The 16,747-nt window shown below is 49.0% G+C and overlaps 6 protein-coding genes across 6 annotated transcripts; all 6 read right to left on the bottom strand.

The window, feature by feature from the left end:
• Window positions 1-10: 10 nt before the first annotated feature.
• UREG_07582 (GTP-binding protein ypt4) lies at window positions 11-934 on the bottom strand (the record flags this gene model as incomplete). The annotated part of the gene is made up of 1 exon (XM_002582763.1): window positions 11-934. One exon carries the CDS (start codon window positions 932-934, stop codon window positions 11-13), a length of 924 nt encoding a protein of 307 aa, XP_002582809.1.
• Window positions 935-2,223: 1,289 nt separating this feature from the next.
• Window positions 2,224-4,643, bottom strand: UREG_07583 (uncharacterized protein; the record flags this gene model as incomplete). Its single annotated transcript, XM_002582764.1, has 3 exons — window positions 2,224-3,983; window positions 4,079-4,251; window positions 4,309-4,643. 3 exons carry the CDS (start codon window positions 4,641-4,643, stop codon window positions 2,224-2,226), a joined length of 2,268 nt encoding a protein of 755 aa, XP_002582810.1.
• An 857-nt stretch (window positions 4,644-5,500) lies between these two features.
• Window positions 5,501-7,383, bottom strand: UREG_07584 (uncharacterized protein; the record flags this gene model as incomplete). Its single annotated transcript, XM_002582765.1, has 2 exons — window positions 5,501-7,181; window positions 7,268-7,383. 2 exons carry the CDS (start codon window positions 7,381-7,383, stop codon window positions 5,501-5,503), a joined length of 1,797 nt encoding a protein of 598 aa, XP_002582811.1.
• A 739-nt stretch (window positions 7,384-8,122) lies between these two features.
• Window positions 8,123-9,178, bottom strand: UREG_07585 (uncharacterized protein; the record flags this gene model as incomplete). Its single annotated transcript, XM_002582766.1, has 1 exon — window positions 8,123-9,178. One exon carries the CDS (start codon window positions 9,176-9,178, stop codon window positions 8,123-8,125), a length of 1,056 nt encoding a protein of 351 aa, XP_002582812.1.
• A 2,323-nt stretch (window positions 9,179-11,501) lies between these two features.
• On the bottom strand, window positions 11,502-13,011 carry UREG_07586 (uncharacterized protein; the record flags this gene model as incomplete). Its single annotated transcript, XM_002582767.1, has 3 exons — window positions 11,502-12,415; window positions 12,473-12,863; window positions 12,916-13,011. The coding sequence occupies 3 exons, from the start codon at window positions 13,009-13,011 to the stop codon at window positions 11,502-11,504; spliced, it is 1,401 nt and encodes a 466-aa protein (XP_002582813.1).
• Window positions 13,012-14,492: 1,481 nt separating this feature from the next.
• On the bottom strand, window positions 14,493-15,401 carry UREG_07587 (uncharacterized protein; the record flags this gene model as incomplete). The annotated part of the gene is made up of 1 exon (XM_002582768.1): window positions 14,493-15,401. One exon carries the CDS (start codon window positions 15,399-15,401, stop codon window positions 14,493-14,495), a length of 909 nt encoding a protein of 302 aa, XP_002582814.1.
• Window positions 15,402-16,747: the final 1,346 nt, after the last annotated feature.

Below are 16,747 nucleotides of genomic sequence, written 5' to 3' on the forward strand. Positions count from 1 at the left end.
CAGCGCAGTATCAGCAACAGCCCTTTCTCCTAGTTGTGCCACCCAGCCGGAAAACATCCTCCCATTCTCGCAAGGCCGAGGACCTGCCACTCTTTTGGTGACTCCTCCCTTTGTGGAGTTGAACGTAGGAATCGTCAACAGTGATACCACTTCGGATACTGCCACCATCACTGGCGCTCATGCCAAACATGTCTCCGTATTGAATTCCACTCTGGGGATCATCTGGATCGATCTCACCAAGCTCAATCTTGGTCAGAATTATCCGTGCTAGCCGAGTAAAGAGCTCTTCTACACATTCGCCAGAAAGCGCGGATACTTCCACGGCAACCGGGATGTTATTTCTGGCAGCCCATCGCGACGCGTCTTCCAGAGATACCTCATGGTCATGCGCAACCGTCGCTGTCATCCTAGTCCCCGCAATCGGGCTATTTATCGAGCGAACAGACCCGCCGCCGGAATCAAACGGAAACGGCGATTGTTTGCTGGATGTGCTGGTGGGAGTGGCGGGTATTCTTTGGCCATCTTCCCAATAGTCCCCATGGGCCATAGGGTCTGTTATCAAATCACTCTTATTCCCCGCCAGTAATACGGTTAGGTTCGGCGATGCCAGCGCGCGAGCATCGAGTAAGAAGGTAGGGAGCGCATTGAAGGAGGCGAGAGAGGCGACATCGTATATTAAAATGGCCCCGGCTGCACCGCGGTAGTACGAGCGTGACACGGAACGGAAACGTTCTGTCCCAGCAGTGTCCCAGAGTTGTAGCTTTATCCTTTTCCTTCGCGAACCGGTTCCGACTTTGACAATCTTGGAGGAGAACTCGACGCCGATGGTTTGAGAAGAGAGAACTCTCCCTATTCGATATTTCTGCAAATCAGCGCCTCCATCTAACAAGCAGGGGGATATCCTAAAAGCGCAAAAGATAAAGCATACACTCATTCTTCACAAACCTATGCAGCAAGCATGACCTGGGGTTCACATGTCAGTTCCTCCCAACAGTGTGCATATGCAGCGTAGAGGCTTTGAACGAACTTTCCAGCACCACTCGGGCCCAAGAGAATGACCTTTGCTAAGTAGTCGTACATACTCCCTAGCTCCTAAGTACGAGAGCAATTAGCATAGACCGTGCTGAGAGCCGTCGGAATATTCTCCAGTTCGTGCGGGGTTTCTTCACCTGGTTCTGCTCCGGAAGAGATGACTGGGAGGAGGCATTTGAGGTGCCTCTCTGGCGTGCCATGGCACCAAGACTGGAAATAGAAATGTTATTGCTTTTCCTTCTTCAGACTCATGTTAGGCTCCTTTGATTTCGATGTTGTTAAAGATGGAGGATGGTTGATTGTTACCAGGCGAGTTGACTACATAACTTTGTAGTTACATTGGCCTTGTGAGTTTCGGTGTTGGCGGTGGGCACGCTTTCGCACTGTGGCTTGTGGAATTGCGACTCTTCACGCATCTAACTAGTTAACACATGACATGGCTCCATGGATTCTGCACTTGAGATGGAGGAGTTACTTCATATCTTCTCGAGATGGGAGTAGTGTTACCGGTCTTGTTTGCTATCACTAGTTAACTACATCATAGCAACATTTCCAGGTTTGCCAAACTAAACATCTACCATCAATGTGAACTAACTAGCTAATTCCTGGCCACTTCAAGTTATATCTGGATCAGATCAAGCGCAGCCTAATCACTCGAATCTCGTCGATGATGGTGACGGTGCTTGCGACGGCCATGATCCTCTCCAGAATCATCACCCTCATCGTATCGATTCTGATAGGAGTGATGACCATACTTGTCACCATATTCTCTCTCCTCGCTGCCATGACGCTTCTGGTCCCGGCCTCCGTAGTGTCCAGCCTCGTATTGCCTTGACTGTCTTTCGCGTGATTTTGACCGTTGTCGCCTAAACGAGTCATCTCCGCCATATTGCTGACGATATTCTTGTCTGTCTTCCGAACCATAGGCCCTATCCACATTTAGTATATATTCAGTATAAGCTATGTGAATAGGTGCAGTACCTTCGCTGATTGTATTCGCTGCCATATTGATTCTCTCCATATCCTGCACTTTGCTGGTATTCGGCAGGCCTGGAATATTCGTCTTGACGTTTGTATGAGTCCTCGCGGCCATATCGGGGTTGTTCATAGTCATATCCACCCTGGCGTGCGGTACCATAAGATTCCTGCTGATACCCAGAGCGTCCATACGTTGGATAAGACTCTTGTTCGCTATGTTTCTTTTTCATGTTTGTACTTCTTGTGGTCATCATCGTCCTTGTGCTTCTTGTCTTTTTTTTTCTTCTTGTACCCGTCCTCGCCCTCGTCGTCGTCGTCATCCTCATCGTATTTTTTATACTTCTTCTCGTAGTCACCCTCATCGTCTTTGTACTTTTTGTCTTTCTTCTTCTTCTTGTACCCATCATCTTCATCGTCGTAATCCTTATACTTCTTCTTCTTATATTCATCCTCATCGCCATCATCATACTTTTTGCTCTTTTTCTCCTTCTTTTCCTTCTTCTCTTTCTTCTCTTTCTCCTTTTTATACTCATCCGCTACATACTCGCCACCACCGTAGCCTGACCCTCCGGCAAGAATCTCAGCTCCTGCACCGGTCACAATACCGCCAACCAAGTCACCAAGGACACCTCCTCCGACTGCTTTCTTAGCCATCTTTGCCAATTCATCTGCATCCTGAGAACGGCCACTGCCTGAAAGTCCGCCCAAAACGTTGGGGATCCCACTAGACTTTTTAGACTTGTGTTTAGGGAGAGCTAATGGCTTACCACATCCATGACCGGTATCCCGGACACCAGGCTTGTGGTTATCACCGTTTCTAATACCTTCGCGGCTTAGCTGTGCTCTGAGGGAGTCCTGGCCACGCCCACCCTGCTCACTCCACCATTTCTCGACAGCACCAAACATGAGCCCTCGGATATCAGCTTGCCCATCCTCTCCATAATCGCGATAGGCGGGATGATGGAAGACGCCATGGATAATCCGAGTCAAGGTACGATTAATGTCAATGTAGTCATCGTCCCACGCTTGCATGATCTGGGGAACAGCCCATCTCACAACTTCTTGGGCTACCTTTCCAGCCGGTTCATTCAGCACGTTTGAAAAGTGATCTTTGGATAACATTGAGTGAGTTGGGTCAGTGCAATAGTCATCATTGAAGATGTTGTGCTGTTGTTGTTTACTGCTCTGGATAACTTCCGACGAGCCAGTCTCTAGCTCCGACTTGACCTGGTTGATGACTGGAATAATGTATGGAGCAATAACGGAGAACACGAAAACATTGATTTCGTTTTGGATTTGCTCAATGAGATCGGAAATCATTGGCAATTTCTCGATTGCTTCGCTAATCGTTTTCATCAAATTGTCGTGCCATTCCAAAATCGGGTAGATCTGGGCTTTGACGTTATCCAAATAGAGAGCCCACTCCTCCGGTTCTCTTGGAGATATATTTGGGTGTGATTGTTGTTGAGCTTGGGCGTTGGATTGAAACTCGTCCATCTTCCCCGAATTATCTTCCCCGCCAAAGATATCAGACGGTATTTTAGCAAGCAATTCTTGAAGAAAGCTCTTGCTGGATCCTTCGCTCTGGGATTGCTCCATAACACCTTCAAGAGACTGAATTTCTGACTGGGTAGCTTTATCAGAGAATTCTCCCATAACCGAGTGCAGGAAGTCTACCCCGCCAAAAGTGCCGGTAACAATCGGGTAAACTGGACGCTGAGTTCCAGGAAGCTGGATCATCGTTTGTCGACCAACATGTGGGAAAACATATTGCTCACCCATCTCAATCAGGCAGAGCTCGGTGAAATTAGAGTGCGCCGCATAGTCCTCTAAGCAGTGCAGGCCGGTCCCAAGGAGACGTAGCGCTTCATGCAATTCTGATTTATCACCGGATCGCCCATAGCTGCGGCCAAGTTCAATACATCTACCAAAGATGCTCCGTAGCAGCCCGGCTGATGTTGCGATACCGACATCTTCAGAGGCGATGTAATTCTTGAGGCCTAGAAACGGGGACGGTTACACACATATGAAAGCAACCAAGTACGTAGCGGGATGAAGGACAACTTACCGGTGCGGGGATCAATCGACAACTCAAGGTTTGCGTCGACAGGACCTCGAAGGCGCCTATCGTAACGACGGGCATCATCACCCTCGGCATACCCCAAGGGATTATCAATATGCTCGGTGGGTTGGTATGTTCCGAGACGTTCAGTAGTCACTTCGAATTCACCAGTTCCATACCTGCCATCAAGATGAGCAAATAAAATCAATAGTTTCGCGCAACGATTCCCCCCTTACCCAAAGCTCATAAAACCCAAAACCCAAAGCATCAGTCGAATTGCCTCAGCACTGACATATTTCACAGTTCCAACATCTATTGCCTGACTGTAATCCCGCAGCCAATTGCCGAAGTATACCCTCTGCACATCGAGTTTGGAGAATTTCCTGCCCCCAGCAACGCGCGCCATAGCCAAGGTGAGAAGCACATCCTCGATATCTCCATGTCGCCAGTTCTGACCCTCGATGCGGGACAGGGATGCGATGTTGCCGGCGCCAAAGGCGACAGTGGGATGGGCGAAAATGAGGACGAGGAGACAGGTGGTTGCGATCAGGGTAGAGGTTGACCAAGCCATGACTGCTAGGCTAGCCTGTCAGGAAGGAATGAAACGGGCTTGCAAGAATGATTTGCAACAGGTAAACACAGTTGCTGATTAGAAGGAGAGATTGTGTGAGAAGAGAGTCGTTAACCCACCAGCTAGTCAGCTTAATAGGCTTGCTAGAGGGGGCTATATGAATGCCCCACCTATGATGTGATGTTTGACCACGGGATAGGGAGGGGGAAGATAACAGCAATAATAACAGAAATGATGAAATGAACTAGAAGACAGCAGTAAGATACTGCTCAAGAGAGAATCATCCAGGTGAGTGAAGAGAGCTGAAGCTGTTGGGCCTCAAACTTGTCAGCAAACTCGCGTTTCAAGATCATTACCCCGCATGCTATCACAAGTGGCTCTTCATCAAATAGCAGCTAATCAATATTCTCAGGCACAGTGAAATGTGATCTCTCGCCAAAGTGACAAGCTTCCGGAAAGGACATGGCCTGCCACTCCCTTTGTCTCTGTAGTAAGTTGCTTAACTATATCCTGGAAGGATCTGAGTTTGTGAACAAGAGTTCCTGTTAGGAATTAGAAATGATATCTATCATAGCCACTTTAGCCAAGTGAAACGGGCGGTTGCTACTATTGCAAAGCAACAGGGTGTGCCAAACAAGACAACCAAAATGCCGGTGGCAGCCTGTACACCATCCTCTTTGGAGGTAAACCTCGTTCGGCCTCCTTTTCTGCTGTCTATAAGCGTCCGGCCACCCGGGGGTGATTTGTGAACCTCTTAAATGCAGACTTTAACGCGGGCTATATCAATTGAGGAACTGCTAATAAGAAAGGGGGTATTATGTCGTTGGCTACTCCGGAGTCCTATATAATCAAACACCTTACTGCGCTGGCTGTAAACAGAATAAAAACGTTGCCGTCCGTCCCTGAACATGTGTGAGATACGCATCCAGCTCATGATCTTCAGTTATCAAAAACGGAATGTCCCTCCCGTCCTCGTCTTTGACCGTGCCCTCGATCCGCGCCACACGCGCGTCTTTGAACTTCATCAGCGCCAGCATTCGTAGCTCATCTACCGAGCGTGAATTAAGCTTGCTTATCCACGTTTTGGCGTCTTGGTGGATTTGCGATTGGGGATGGATGCGGAGGAAAACAGGTATCATGGAGCTGGCGGCTAAAATAGGATTGGAGTATCCAAAAGACTGCTGGGCGTCTGGCTGGGGATGGGCGAGGGAGAAGGACGGATCGGCGGAGGAGGAGGTAGCAGTGGTGTTTGTGACAGCTTGGATGAGTGATGGGTCGATTTGTATGCCGTTAAGTTCACCGTTGGCTATCCGAGAGCTAGCCAGGGCTTGAGACGCAAGCGTGCTGACCCCGTTGGCAAAGGCGGTTGACGCCCTAGATTGAGGGAGGCGGGCGGTGCGATTTTGCGTGAATTGCCGTTTGGATGGATCGCGCTTGGCTTGGTCGTCTCGCAGGCGCTTCATGACGTCTCGACAGAGAACCTCTACCGCTCTAGCTTTCTGTGCATGTTGGGGATCGGCGGCTCCAGGGCTAAGAATGCGCTGTAGGAGCTCCGAGCCCTGTATCCACTGCTGTTTGAGCTCGCTCCAACGCTCATCGCCCATTTCAAGCTTGCTTGTGAAATGATCGGCTTTCAAAGTGTCATAAAAGGTATTGCGTATTTGTCTGCTCTCTTCCGGGTTTATACCTAGCGCATTCTTCGCCTCCGCTATCGTCATCCTACTTTCCAGCGTGCGCATTCGCTTCGTCACATCCGTGCAGATAACGTCCAGCGCAAGAGCCTTCGTTTCCAACGACTCCCCCCAGAAAACACTCCGTAGATGTTGAGATTCCCGTATCAATCTGTCTTTCGCTTCCTGCCACCGTTCCGGCCCGGCAATCGTCTTCTTGATGAACCCAGCCTCTTCGCATATCCGGTGAAACCGATCTCGAAGCTGTCGATACATCGTATCATCCAGGCTTAAAATCTTTTTACTTTCATCGAGCGTAGTCTCAGAGGGAAACCGTGGCGGCCCCGGAGGATCTGCCGGCAGCCCAGCCCACCCTCGAGTCCGCCGTCGCCGCTTCTTCGTCGCCCACCTCTCGTCACTTTCCGCCTGCAATCGCGAAAGTCTCTCCTGTCGCTTAAGCATCTCTTCTGGCTCTCCCACAGGAGTAGCAGTAGCAGCAGCAGAAGCAGCAACATCCGCCAAGTATCTTACATCACTACCCACAGTCTGCTGTCCCTCATCGAGCGGAATCCCCTCCGCCGAACCATCTTCCTCCGTCGTCGTCGCGGTGGACACGGGGCCATTCTCTCGGTACGATTTCATGCCATTGGGAACTCTCAACAGCCATCGATTCTTCGCTCGTAACCGCATCAATTCGCGCTCCTTGATGGGGTACCCTTCCTCGTTGAGTATCCGCAGCATATCGCGCTGCATCGTGTTGGTCTCCCATAGCTGCTTCACCCGCGCAACCAGATGGGGATTTTTATGCGCAGGATTCTGCTTCGACGGAAAACCCCATCGCTTGAATTGTGTCTGAAAAGCTCGTTTACTAGAAAAAGAAAATGAAAAAGAGGTTAGCGCCCTGTTTGTTCTGAAAATTCCATGGTTCTTCGAATCTCACTGCATGCCACGCACCTTGGGGCGAATTGATGCGTTGTTCTCATATATTCCATGATATCCTCGAGCGCCCTCTTCTCCTCAATGTACATCTTGTAGCAGACATCCCGCTTGCCTTCCCAATCGTACACCATCTTTGCTGAGAGCTGCTCAGGTCCTCGCGGCGTAGACTGGGTCGCGTGGTCCACCGTAATACCTTGCTGGTGAAGAAGGAGCTTTCCTGATCTGCCGTAGAGTGCCCGTCAGGTGACATGCAGCTGACTAACCAAAAGAAATTATGTAAGATGAGATAACGAGCAGTGATTGGCCGACTACTTTTACTCACTGTTGCCTCGGTTCGCCGTTTGAACGCTGTAACTAGCGACTTCACATGGAGTCAGATACCTACATAGCGGACGTCTTGTACAAAGTAGAACAATAATGTAACTAAATAATATCAAATTCTCCAGATGCAGATGCTATTCTAACACGATAAAGCAGGAGCACAACACAAGTGAACCGACTGCCTTATACTCCCCTTTCGAGGCTGACATCTCCATGTAACGATAGGTAGATTTCCTCCCACACTTGCGAACGGGAAGGAGTACACGGCAAAGGGAGCAAAACAAAGGCAGTTTAAACACCTCAAGGCCCGATAACCCCAGAAGTAAAACGCAGCCAGAAACAATAAACAAGAAGAAAAGGATACTAGCGAGGAAATCACATCCCCAGCCGAAACAATGAAACGCCGATAGTACCCTTCAGAAAAACGCCTCGAACCCCATCCTTTAGTCGTCGCGTTGCCAAACCAGGGCACATCGGGGACGCGTAGGGCCGTAAATAAAAAGGAAAAGCCGTGTAGATTCCATCTATCAACGCATATATCTCATTCGTCTAGCTCATCTTCTTGATCTTCTTCCCCATCTTGAAGATCCGGGTCCGAAGCCACGTTAGGAAAAGCAGCCACGCACTCTTCGGGCTTTTAAGCTTGAATCCGGCTTTTTCCTCTTCGTTTCGATATCCAGCGCCGTGTCCAGATCGGCCCTGGCTATCCGGATTCGCGGCTTTTTCGTTAAGCTTTTGGTTTCGGAAAGTGAAGTCTGCGAGACGTGGCGCTTTTCCAGAGCTTTGATGGTGTTCTTTTTGCTCTAGGCGTCGTAATTCTCGATCCTGCGCTTTCATGTGTCGTTGCTCATGCTTGCGCGATTTGGCGGCTTCTCGATCTTCAAAAGCCTGCCGGGCGGCCTGAATAGCTGCTGCGCGCGCCACGGGGTCGGTTGTGCTGGGGCGGCTCTTGGAACGGAATGCAAATTCAAGCGAGCTTCTGGAGACAGGCGAAATGGTCTCCTGTGCGCTGTTGTTGTCTAGTGCGCGACTGAAAGACGAAGAAGTTCTCCCGACATTGGTTTGCGAGGACGTCTGGCGCAATTCTCGCTGGACGTTGAAAGAGCGACGCGGTTCCATGTTGGAATTTAGAGAGGAAGATTGGTTGAATGGCTCCCGGCTATTGATAGTGGTTTGGACATCGAGATCTGGGAATTGCAGTGTATCGGAGGCACTGTCATTGGTGGAATTTTGATGTGATCGACTGATAGGGGTGCGCGGGCGCGGGGTTTGTCGCATCGGGTGAACATATTGTGAGCCAGGCTTGTTATTCGCGGTTGACATTGTCAAGGTGGTAGAGTACTGGGAGTTGCCGCTAATCGAGCGGTTATGGCCGACTGACCCCGCTAAGCGTGCTGCTGTGACGTACGCATCGCCATATCGTTGGTCGCGGTCCAGGTTTGTGTATATGCCCAGCCCTTCGTTCTCAACGGCGGAGAGATTGAGGTCGAGCGACGCCGATCGATCTTGGGATGACTTCTTCCGATGCGGAAGCATATGGACCTTGTTCTTACACCTCGTCCTCTTCTCCAACGGATCCGGGCGATACCCGACGGGCAGGCCCATTTCGGCCTGCGCTGAGTGTGTCGACGCGGGAGATTTGTGCGAGCGAATGCTGTGCTTGGACGGAGACGGGTTGGATTCATGTTTCGAGGAGAGCGAGGTTGAAAACCCTCCGGGGCCGGCATGAACGTCATCTAGACTCAAGAAGCTTCCCGACGATTGCGATCTTAGGGAGACGACATCGCATGAGCTCACGGTCCGCAGATGGGGGGAACCACGGGAAAGACAAACCTAGCCGGCTTCATTCTCTGCCTGTTGGACGTCAAGGCACCGTTCCAACCACCAAATTTCCCAGGATAGTCAACTGTCATGACATATAGAGATAGGCTATTTCTGGCGCGATACCGTGGGACCGATCGACTGCATTCCTAGCCGGATAGCACGCAGAGCAAGACGACCACCCGATTTCGGATGCTATAGTGACTTGGATATCTTCGAAAACGGCATCGCGCGTCTGGCCTGATCGGAATGAAAAAGACGGTAAGGATAAAAACGTCGCTGGCGGTTTCAATGACGGCCTCCTGCGCGCACGTTGTTGCGGGCGGATGGCTGAGGGCTAATGGTTGACGTAATGACGCGGGCGACGGGGCGAGAGGTACAGCGGCAAAGTCAACGGCAATGTTTTCATTCAGCCTAAGTAATACGGAGAAACCGATAAAGATACAAGTTCAATCAACAAACACAGACGCTCAGGTGACAGGATATGAAGAAGAGAGTGGGAGGTTGTTTGGAGCACGTCCCTGCTCGCAAACTAATATACCCTGCGGCAGTAACTTAGTGGTGGAAATGGGGCCGAGAAAAAAACAAAGAAACTCCACTCCACGCCCGCAGCCGTGGGGGAAGTCCGGGCAGCGCACAGTTGACAGTTCCCACGCGAGAAGCAACGGTAACCGAGACGTTACTATGGACAGTTGCTGGCGACAACAACAAAACATTATTTCCAACGTGAAGCGGAGGCCACATCCCTAAGTACTCTCCTTCGATGCGCAACCGTGGGGTCGTGGGCCGTGGCGGAGGCTCGTGAGTCGGCAGGCTGTTTCGCAGCGAGTTCGCCAGTCATCTGGCATTTCGTCCGGGGGGGGCGAAGAAACGTAACCTCAGCCCCGGAACCTCCAGGCGGACCGCAACTAATCAGTGCGCACCGCCAAGCAAAGCCCGCCGCACATCTGGCGCATCTCGTTAAGAGACACCACTCGGAGCGCCGGCGATCAGGGCCTAGAAATCAAAACAACAATCTATTAAAAGAGATCTTGCAGCTGGACATCGTGGTCGAACGGGCGGTTTCAGCCTCTTGTTTACCGACGCTGGAAAGTAACCAATATCAGCACATCCCAGAGCGACTTCATGGGCCGACTCGCTGTCATCGTACTTCCGTATTTGCGGGAAATTTCGCCAGCATGGGTGCCATTAAGCCCACAAACGCCACGCACCCTCGAAGGCTGTCAATAGTTCAACGTTAGTGGCAAGATTTTCTCCGCGCCGGCGCCATGTTTTCCAGCCACACACCCTGCCGCAACCCTCGCTGACCGCAACTGCGGGGAGACCAGAGAAACGTTGGACAACGCCATTTTCTCAACGCTTCGTCCTGAGCAAACTCCTCGGACCGCGAAGTAGTATGAACTGGGTAACTAACTAACCTTGGTGCCCTCGACACAGAACAGCTCTGAATCGAGATTGGTTTTTTGTTGTTGCTGTGTCATTTCTATTTACATCCTGCAACAAATAAACCTTCCGAGAAATTGCCCTTCCCGGCCCACAACAGAGAGGATGAGACAACGTGGAAGACACGGACCTGTCAGATCTCGCAGAACAGATGGCTCAGAATCAACCTTGAGAATCGAAGCTTAAACCAGTCGATGAGGAATACTCTGTCCCGAGTATATTGATTGGCTCTCAAATGCCACGTAGACCAGGAATTTCAGTCCAGTGTGTTCCAGACAGCATCCCCAAAATCATTCGATATCGATCTGGGTTAACTCTGTACAGCTGCGCTGTTAGGATGATATTAGGTCTACATCCGCTACCCTCTACTAAACATCACTAATGAGGAGAAATCCTTCCCGTAAATGTTCCGACCAAAGCTCTTTGGGATAAATATAGAGTGTCCAACTTGTTCCTAATTTGCCCTTTGCTCTGGCGGCAGGCTGTTGAACAGGATCATGCCAGTAAGAATCCGGAAGGGTTCGCCGACCAAAATAAGATAACATATCCCAATTCTCCTCTGCCTCATATGCAAATTGAGTTCACCTTGTTTCGACTTGTGACCAAAAACAGCACAAGAGTAGAAACTACTCTGATGTTTTCCCTTAATGTTGAAGTTGACAATTTACTCGCATTCTTGGTCTTGGTATGGCCAGAGCTTCGAGAAAAGCTCTCTTTCTTCCTCATCCTTTGCCAGTCCAACGAATACATCCTTGAATTTCTGAGAGTTCATCTTCGCCGCCTCAATATCCTCTGGGTCGACCATCCCATCCACAGGTAAAACTTCCTGGTCTCGAAATAGTTTGAGCATCTTTCCAATCCCAGTCATATTTTCATCCTCTTTGGTATGACGATACAGGTCTTCCGGTGTGAAATTAACCGGACATTCTGTCATCTCATCAGGTCGCAGCCTGTCCCATAAAGCCGCAATGGAAATCAAACTATAACGCAGGAAGAAAAGATCCTTGTTCTCCCACACTCCAGTCACAAGCCATGTTGGCCTGCGTCTGTGATTGATATCTCTTTGCTGATTTAATATTCTCCAGTGATGAGGAGCGTGTTTAGCAACCATTGCTTCATAATATTTGTGCATCGTTTCATTCTCCAACTCTTGGTCGACTCGTGCTTGGTCTTCAGCGCCCAACGTATCGAAATTGTCTGGTCGTGATGGGACAACCCAGCCTTCTCGAACTGGACCATAATGCCTGAACATCCTAGGTACACAGGATTGGTAAAACATTGGTGCAACACTAGCACCTTGCCAGTCAATTATGCTGGTAATTTTACCTGTTGCTGGATCAACGAAAACGTTGTCGAGATGGAGATCGGGATGCCAGAGGACATTTGTAGCAGCTTCAGGGTCATTGGGGATCAGATGGGGGATAGCTTCCAGATATTTCAAGAGAAGGGCAAGCGCCTGGTCAGGGAGCTCAGGATCTTTGAGAGATACATAGTAGTTCATTCGAGGAGATGCATATTTTTTGATCCACGCTATTTCATTGTTTCCCATAGCCTTTGCATAATCCTCAGGTCGTCGCCCTACATTTGCCTAGTTAGAAAGTGAATATATAAGATATAACCACAATTGATACTTACAAGGCCCTCTATCCAGATTCATAGTTTCTCGGCCGCTTCGCCAGAGTTCTGCATTGGAAAGGGGCCCAATAGCGTAGCGGCCTAGAGTGGCCGGCTGTCTAGATGTCTCAACTGATAGATTGTCACTCTTTCCCTGAAAAGAATCAGGCAGATCTCCTTTGAAATAAAGAGAGCCATGTTTGGTGAATTTGATCGTTGTAAGCGTATGTTCAATGTCAACAATTTGTTTAATCACCCTAAGCTTTGATTCTCGAGGCCAGCGGTGCCACAAACTTCCCAAGCTCGTACCGGGGGCTTTCTCCTCGATGATATACTCGGCTCCAACTGGGTTTTCTGGATCACACGACCACGCAAAAGCCTGAGGAATAGGTAATTTGACAACCTCACGGAGCTAAATAGATGCGGTCAGATCGTTGGCTTGAGTTGAACAACAGGTGACTGACAAATTCCCTTGTAGCGACCTCTGATGCGGTCACATATCGTGCAGGGCCAGCATTGGGATTTGGAAGCTTTGCAAATACTTCCTTGCCATTGTCCATTGTCAGAAGCAAAGCCTTGTTATGAAGCCCCTCAACACATTTCAACACCTTCGTACCTATACGAATGCATAAGTACGCCTGGTACTGAAGAACGGGGAGCGGCAACACTTACAGCATTGTGCGCCATCGCCGGCAGCCTCAATAGCAATGTCAACAAGTTTCTGAAGGTCAAATCTTAGATAACGCTGCGAAAGCTCTTTCTCCTCATTGAACCTATCCGTTGGTGAGTTGAAGCTCGAATGTCCGTACCGGAAAAAAAAGGAACTCACAACCATCTGTGTCGGCTATATCTGAATATGTCTTCTACCGTAGCACGTTCCTCTAACAAAGAGTTAATGGCGTTCGCGTGAAGGATGTCAAGGGAGATAAGAGCATGCCTCACCGGTGCCGTCAGACCTCTCAATGTAAATTTTTGGAGTCCGTATTTGGGCGTCGCTGCCCCAAGAGGTGAGAACTGAAAAGAACCTCAACCTTTGTCTATGCACCTGAAAGGTAGAAATACCCTTTAACATTGTTCTGGGCGTGACAACAAGAAGAACTTGTTGGCTGGTTACTGTCTTCTCGTGCTCACCCTCGACGTTTGAGCTCCAACCTAGAGGAAGCTCTGTTTCAGAGGAAACGCCAATTGTTCATCCCAGCCACACCAGCCAACAGTGACGACCAGAACCAACCCTGGTGTTTGTATCCATTCTAATGGGCAACATTGACAAGAATTCAGAGCCATCGTGCTGGTTCGAATACTTTAGCTCCGAAGATTAGATGAATAGCTTGATTGTAACCACCCATTCTACCCTCTTTTGACTGGACGCTGCTTGATGTAATATGTGAGGTCGGGCCCTCGCGGCGTAACTAGTTAATAGTTAGGCTTCTACGGGCCAACCCAATGACAATAACTAGAAAGGGAAATCCAGTCTCCACCTGCAACCGCCCAATGATTGAATCATTATGGTCAATTATTTACCACCCACTGTTACAGAGAATTGGTCATAAAGGAACCCCGTAAAACACGCACAAGGGAACCCAAGAATATTCCCGAAATATCGTTCGATAGAACGGCACTCGACTTGGAAGACTTCACCGACAAGATCCGAAGGGCACGTCAATCCGCATTGTGCCTCGAAACATTTCCACCCAGACGCCGGTTAAATTGGCCCATTGCGCAGAATTTAGAATCTAAATCAAAGTACGGAGTATGTAGGCAGCAATCTTTGAATAGAATAAATACTCCTTACAGCGCAGAAAGAAATAGGATTAGCCTCGCCTGAACTTTCAGCGTCAGAAGGGAAGCTCTTCGTTGGCCATCTAGGGCGTCCTGAGCAAAGGGTTAAACGGAGCGCCACGCTCCCAAAAGCGACGGAGTTTATGGGAAAGAGTTTCGTCAACCCAAGCTTAAGCCAAGGCAGAACCTGAGGCCCATCAAGCGCATCAAGCGAAAAGAGAGGACGAAGAGGCAAATAATCAACGAGGTCACAACGGAGCATTTATCCTGTGACTTCAACATCAAACTCTGCTCGAAGTTTCTTATCATATGCTATTTTCTCTTCCACTTTCCTTGTCAAGAAAGCTTCCATGCCAGGTGTCCAGTAATGCTTCAAGACTGCTTGGAAGTAGCCCTTCTCATTCTCATGGTCTGTGAATCGTGGCCGGATGTGATCGTGAAATAGTGCAAAAATGCCTGTTGGGCTCATGAGGGCTAATGAAAACCAAAATGCCTTGTTATGCCATCCTCGTTTCATGAGGGCAGAGATTGACATGTCCTCATCATCACTCTCCTGTCCCTCGAGAATGTCAACAAATTCCTGATGCAGCGGAGTGAAGAGATCAAGATCAATTGTATCAACACTCTGGCTAGTAAGCCAGTGAGGAGGATGCAGCATTTCAATTGGTCGAGCGCATGCCCACTCCAAATCAATGAGGCATGTGATATTCCAGTTCTCATCAACCAGAATATTGCTCTGATGTATATCATTCAATACATAGACAAAAGGACCGTGACGGAGGTCACGGCTGAAGAAATGCGAGGCTGTGGCCTTCATGACAGTCAAAGCAGGTGCTTGATAGGCACCATCAAATATATCATTGACAGCATTTGGTTGATAATGCAGCCGGCTGTCATGGAAAGCAAGCGTGTCAGTCACATAAGAGTCAACTGATGAATATGTCATGTTCCGAGAAATGTCCACTGGAATCTGCTCACTCTCTAGCTGGTGGAGTTCCAATGAGAGTGGTCTATTGTTCAGAACTAGGAAGCCGTTTTCATTAATAGTAAAGGAGCCAATTCGGGGAACAGGGACTCTGGCGAGCGCTAGTAGTACTTGCGACAGACCCCTGAAAAGGTTGGTACGGAGATCTTTATTATCCCGGTTGTCGTCCCATGTGTAAGAAAGCATTGCGAGTCTCCTCTATATATTCAATCAGCATATAGCCGGCTTTGAGAGCACCCAAACATGGTCCCTTATGGGGGACATAGTCGGTTGGAATTTCATATCTGCATAGTCTGAGTATCCGACAATGAAGGTAGTGGAACCACCTCGACAAGGCTGGTAAATTCTCGACTGCTGTGAACTGCATCCATCAGTTGAGACGTCTCACAAAAGGGGCCTCTGATGACCTCGTACACTTTGGCCGGTGGATAAAGCAAACCCATATAGCTTTGGAATAGGGATTGACGGGCAATTTCCTTTCAGCCATGCATAAGTACCCGCTTCGCATCGGATCTTCTCGTCTGCATTGCCTGGTCGAAAATCTTCACCAACTCGGTGCAGGATCGGAAACCGCATCAACACCTTGCGACCGGGCACAGTGATTGGAATACAAACGTTGAAACTTCCGAATAGCCAGCCCTTTGGTCCGATTAACTCGCATTGTTCTGGAAACACGCCCAGATGGTGGGCAGCAGCTTCACGGATCAAGTCGCGTGTTTCAGGAAATGCGAGAAGAGTTTAAGTGTCTTTTTGTGGTCTTTAAGGGCAATGAGAATGTTGGTCTCCTCCTTGCTTGCCCAGGAGTACGTTACGTCCCCTCGTCTCAACCTGCGCGTTCGGCCCATGTCTCCAGGCTTGCGAATTCGACAACCCAAGATGTACGGAGTAACAGGGGCAACGAAGATGGAGGTGATTGTTTGCTTAATCAGCAATGGCTAATAATAGATAACCACTACTCCGTACTCCGTAGTTTTGGCACTTGTTTAACACATCCACCAAAAAACTATTAACTAGAGAGTACTGTGTACTGCAGTTGTTCACGTCCATGTGATATATTTAGTGTATGGAGTACCTGCTTTCCATAACTAAACATGCTTTCAATCCATTCAAAAAGGTAACAGCAAAAAGGGTCTGCTTGACTTTGCTGTATGTTATATGTTCATATATCAGCTACCGGATACTATCCAATGAAGCCCTAGTGCAATTATTGGAACAGCTTTTGATAGGTTTCATTTCCAGCCTTATCTGAAACCAACCCTGAAAATCGAAGATGAAAGCAATAATCATCTGCTGAGGAGTGCCTCTGCAGCAGGTCAGTCCCAAACAATAGTGATCTAATTATAATTCCGCAAGAGCTTACGGAGTATATCAAACAGATAGTTATAGGTCAAAGCTCAAAGCCCAACAGTATGTTTCACTAATATACATCCACCAAAACAAATCTCAAAAATTCCAAAGTACAAAGAAGCAGGATTCTGGCACGGCAACATCTCTTCCCACCCTCCAGTCGAATCCCAGAATCTTCGTTTAGG

This window comes from Uncinocarpus reesii, genomic scaffold (genome assembly GCF_000003515.1).
Source record: "Uncinocarpus reesii 1704 scaffold_5 genomic scaffold, whole genome shotgun sequence".
Lineage (NCBI taxonomy): Eukaryota > Fungi > Ascomycota > Eurotiomycetes > Onygenales > Onygenaceae > Uncinocarpus > Uncinocarpus reesii.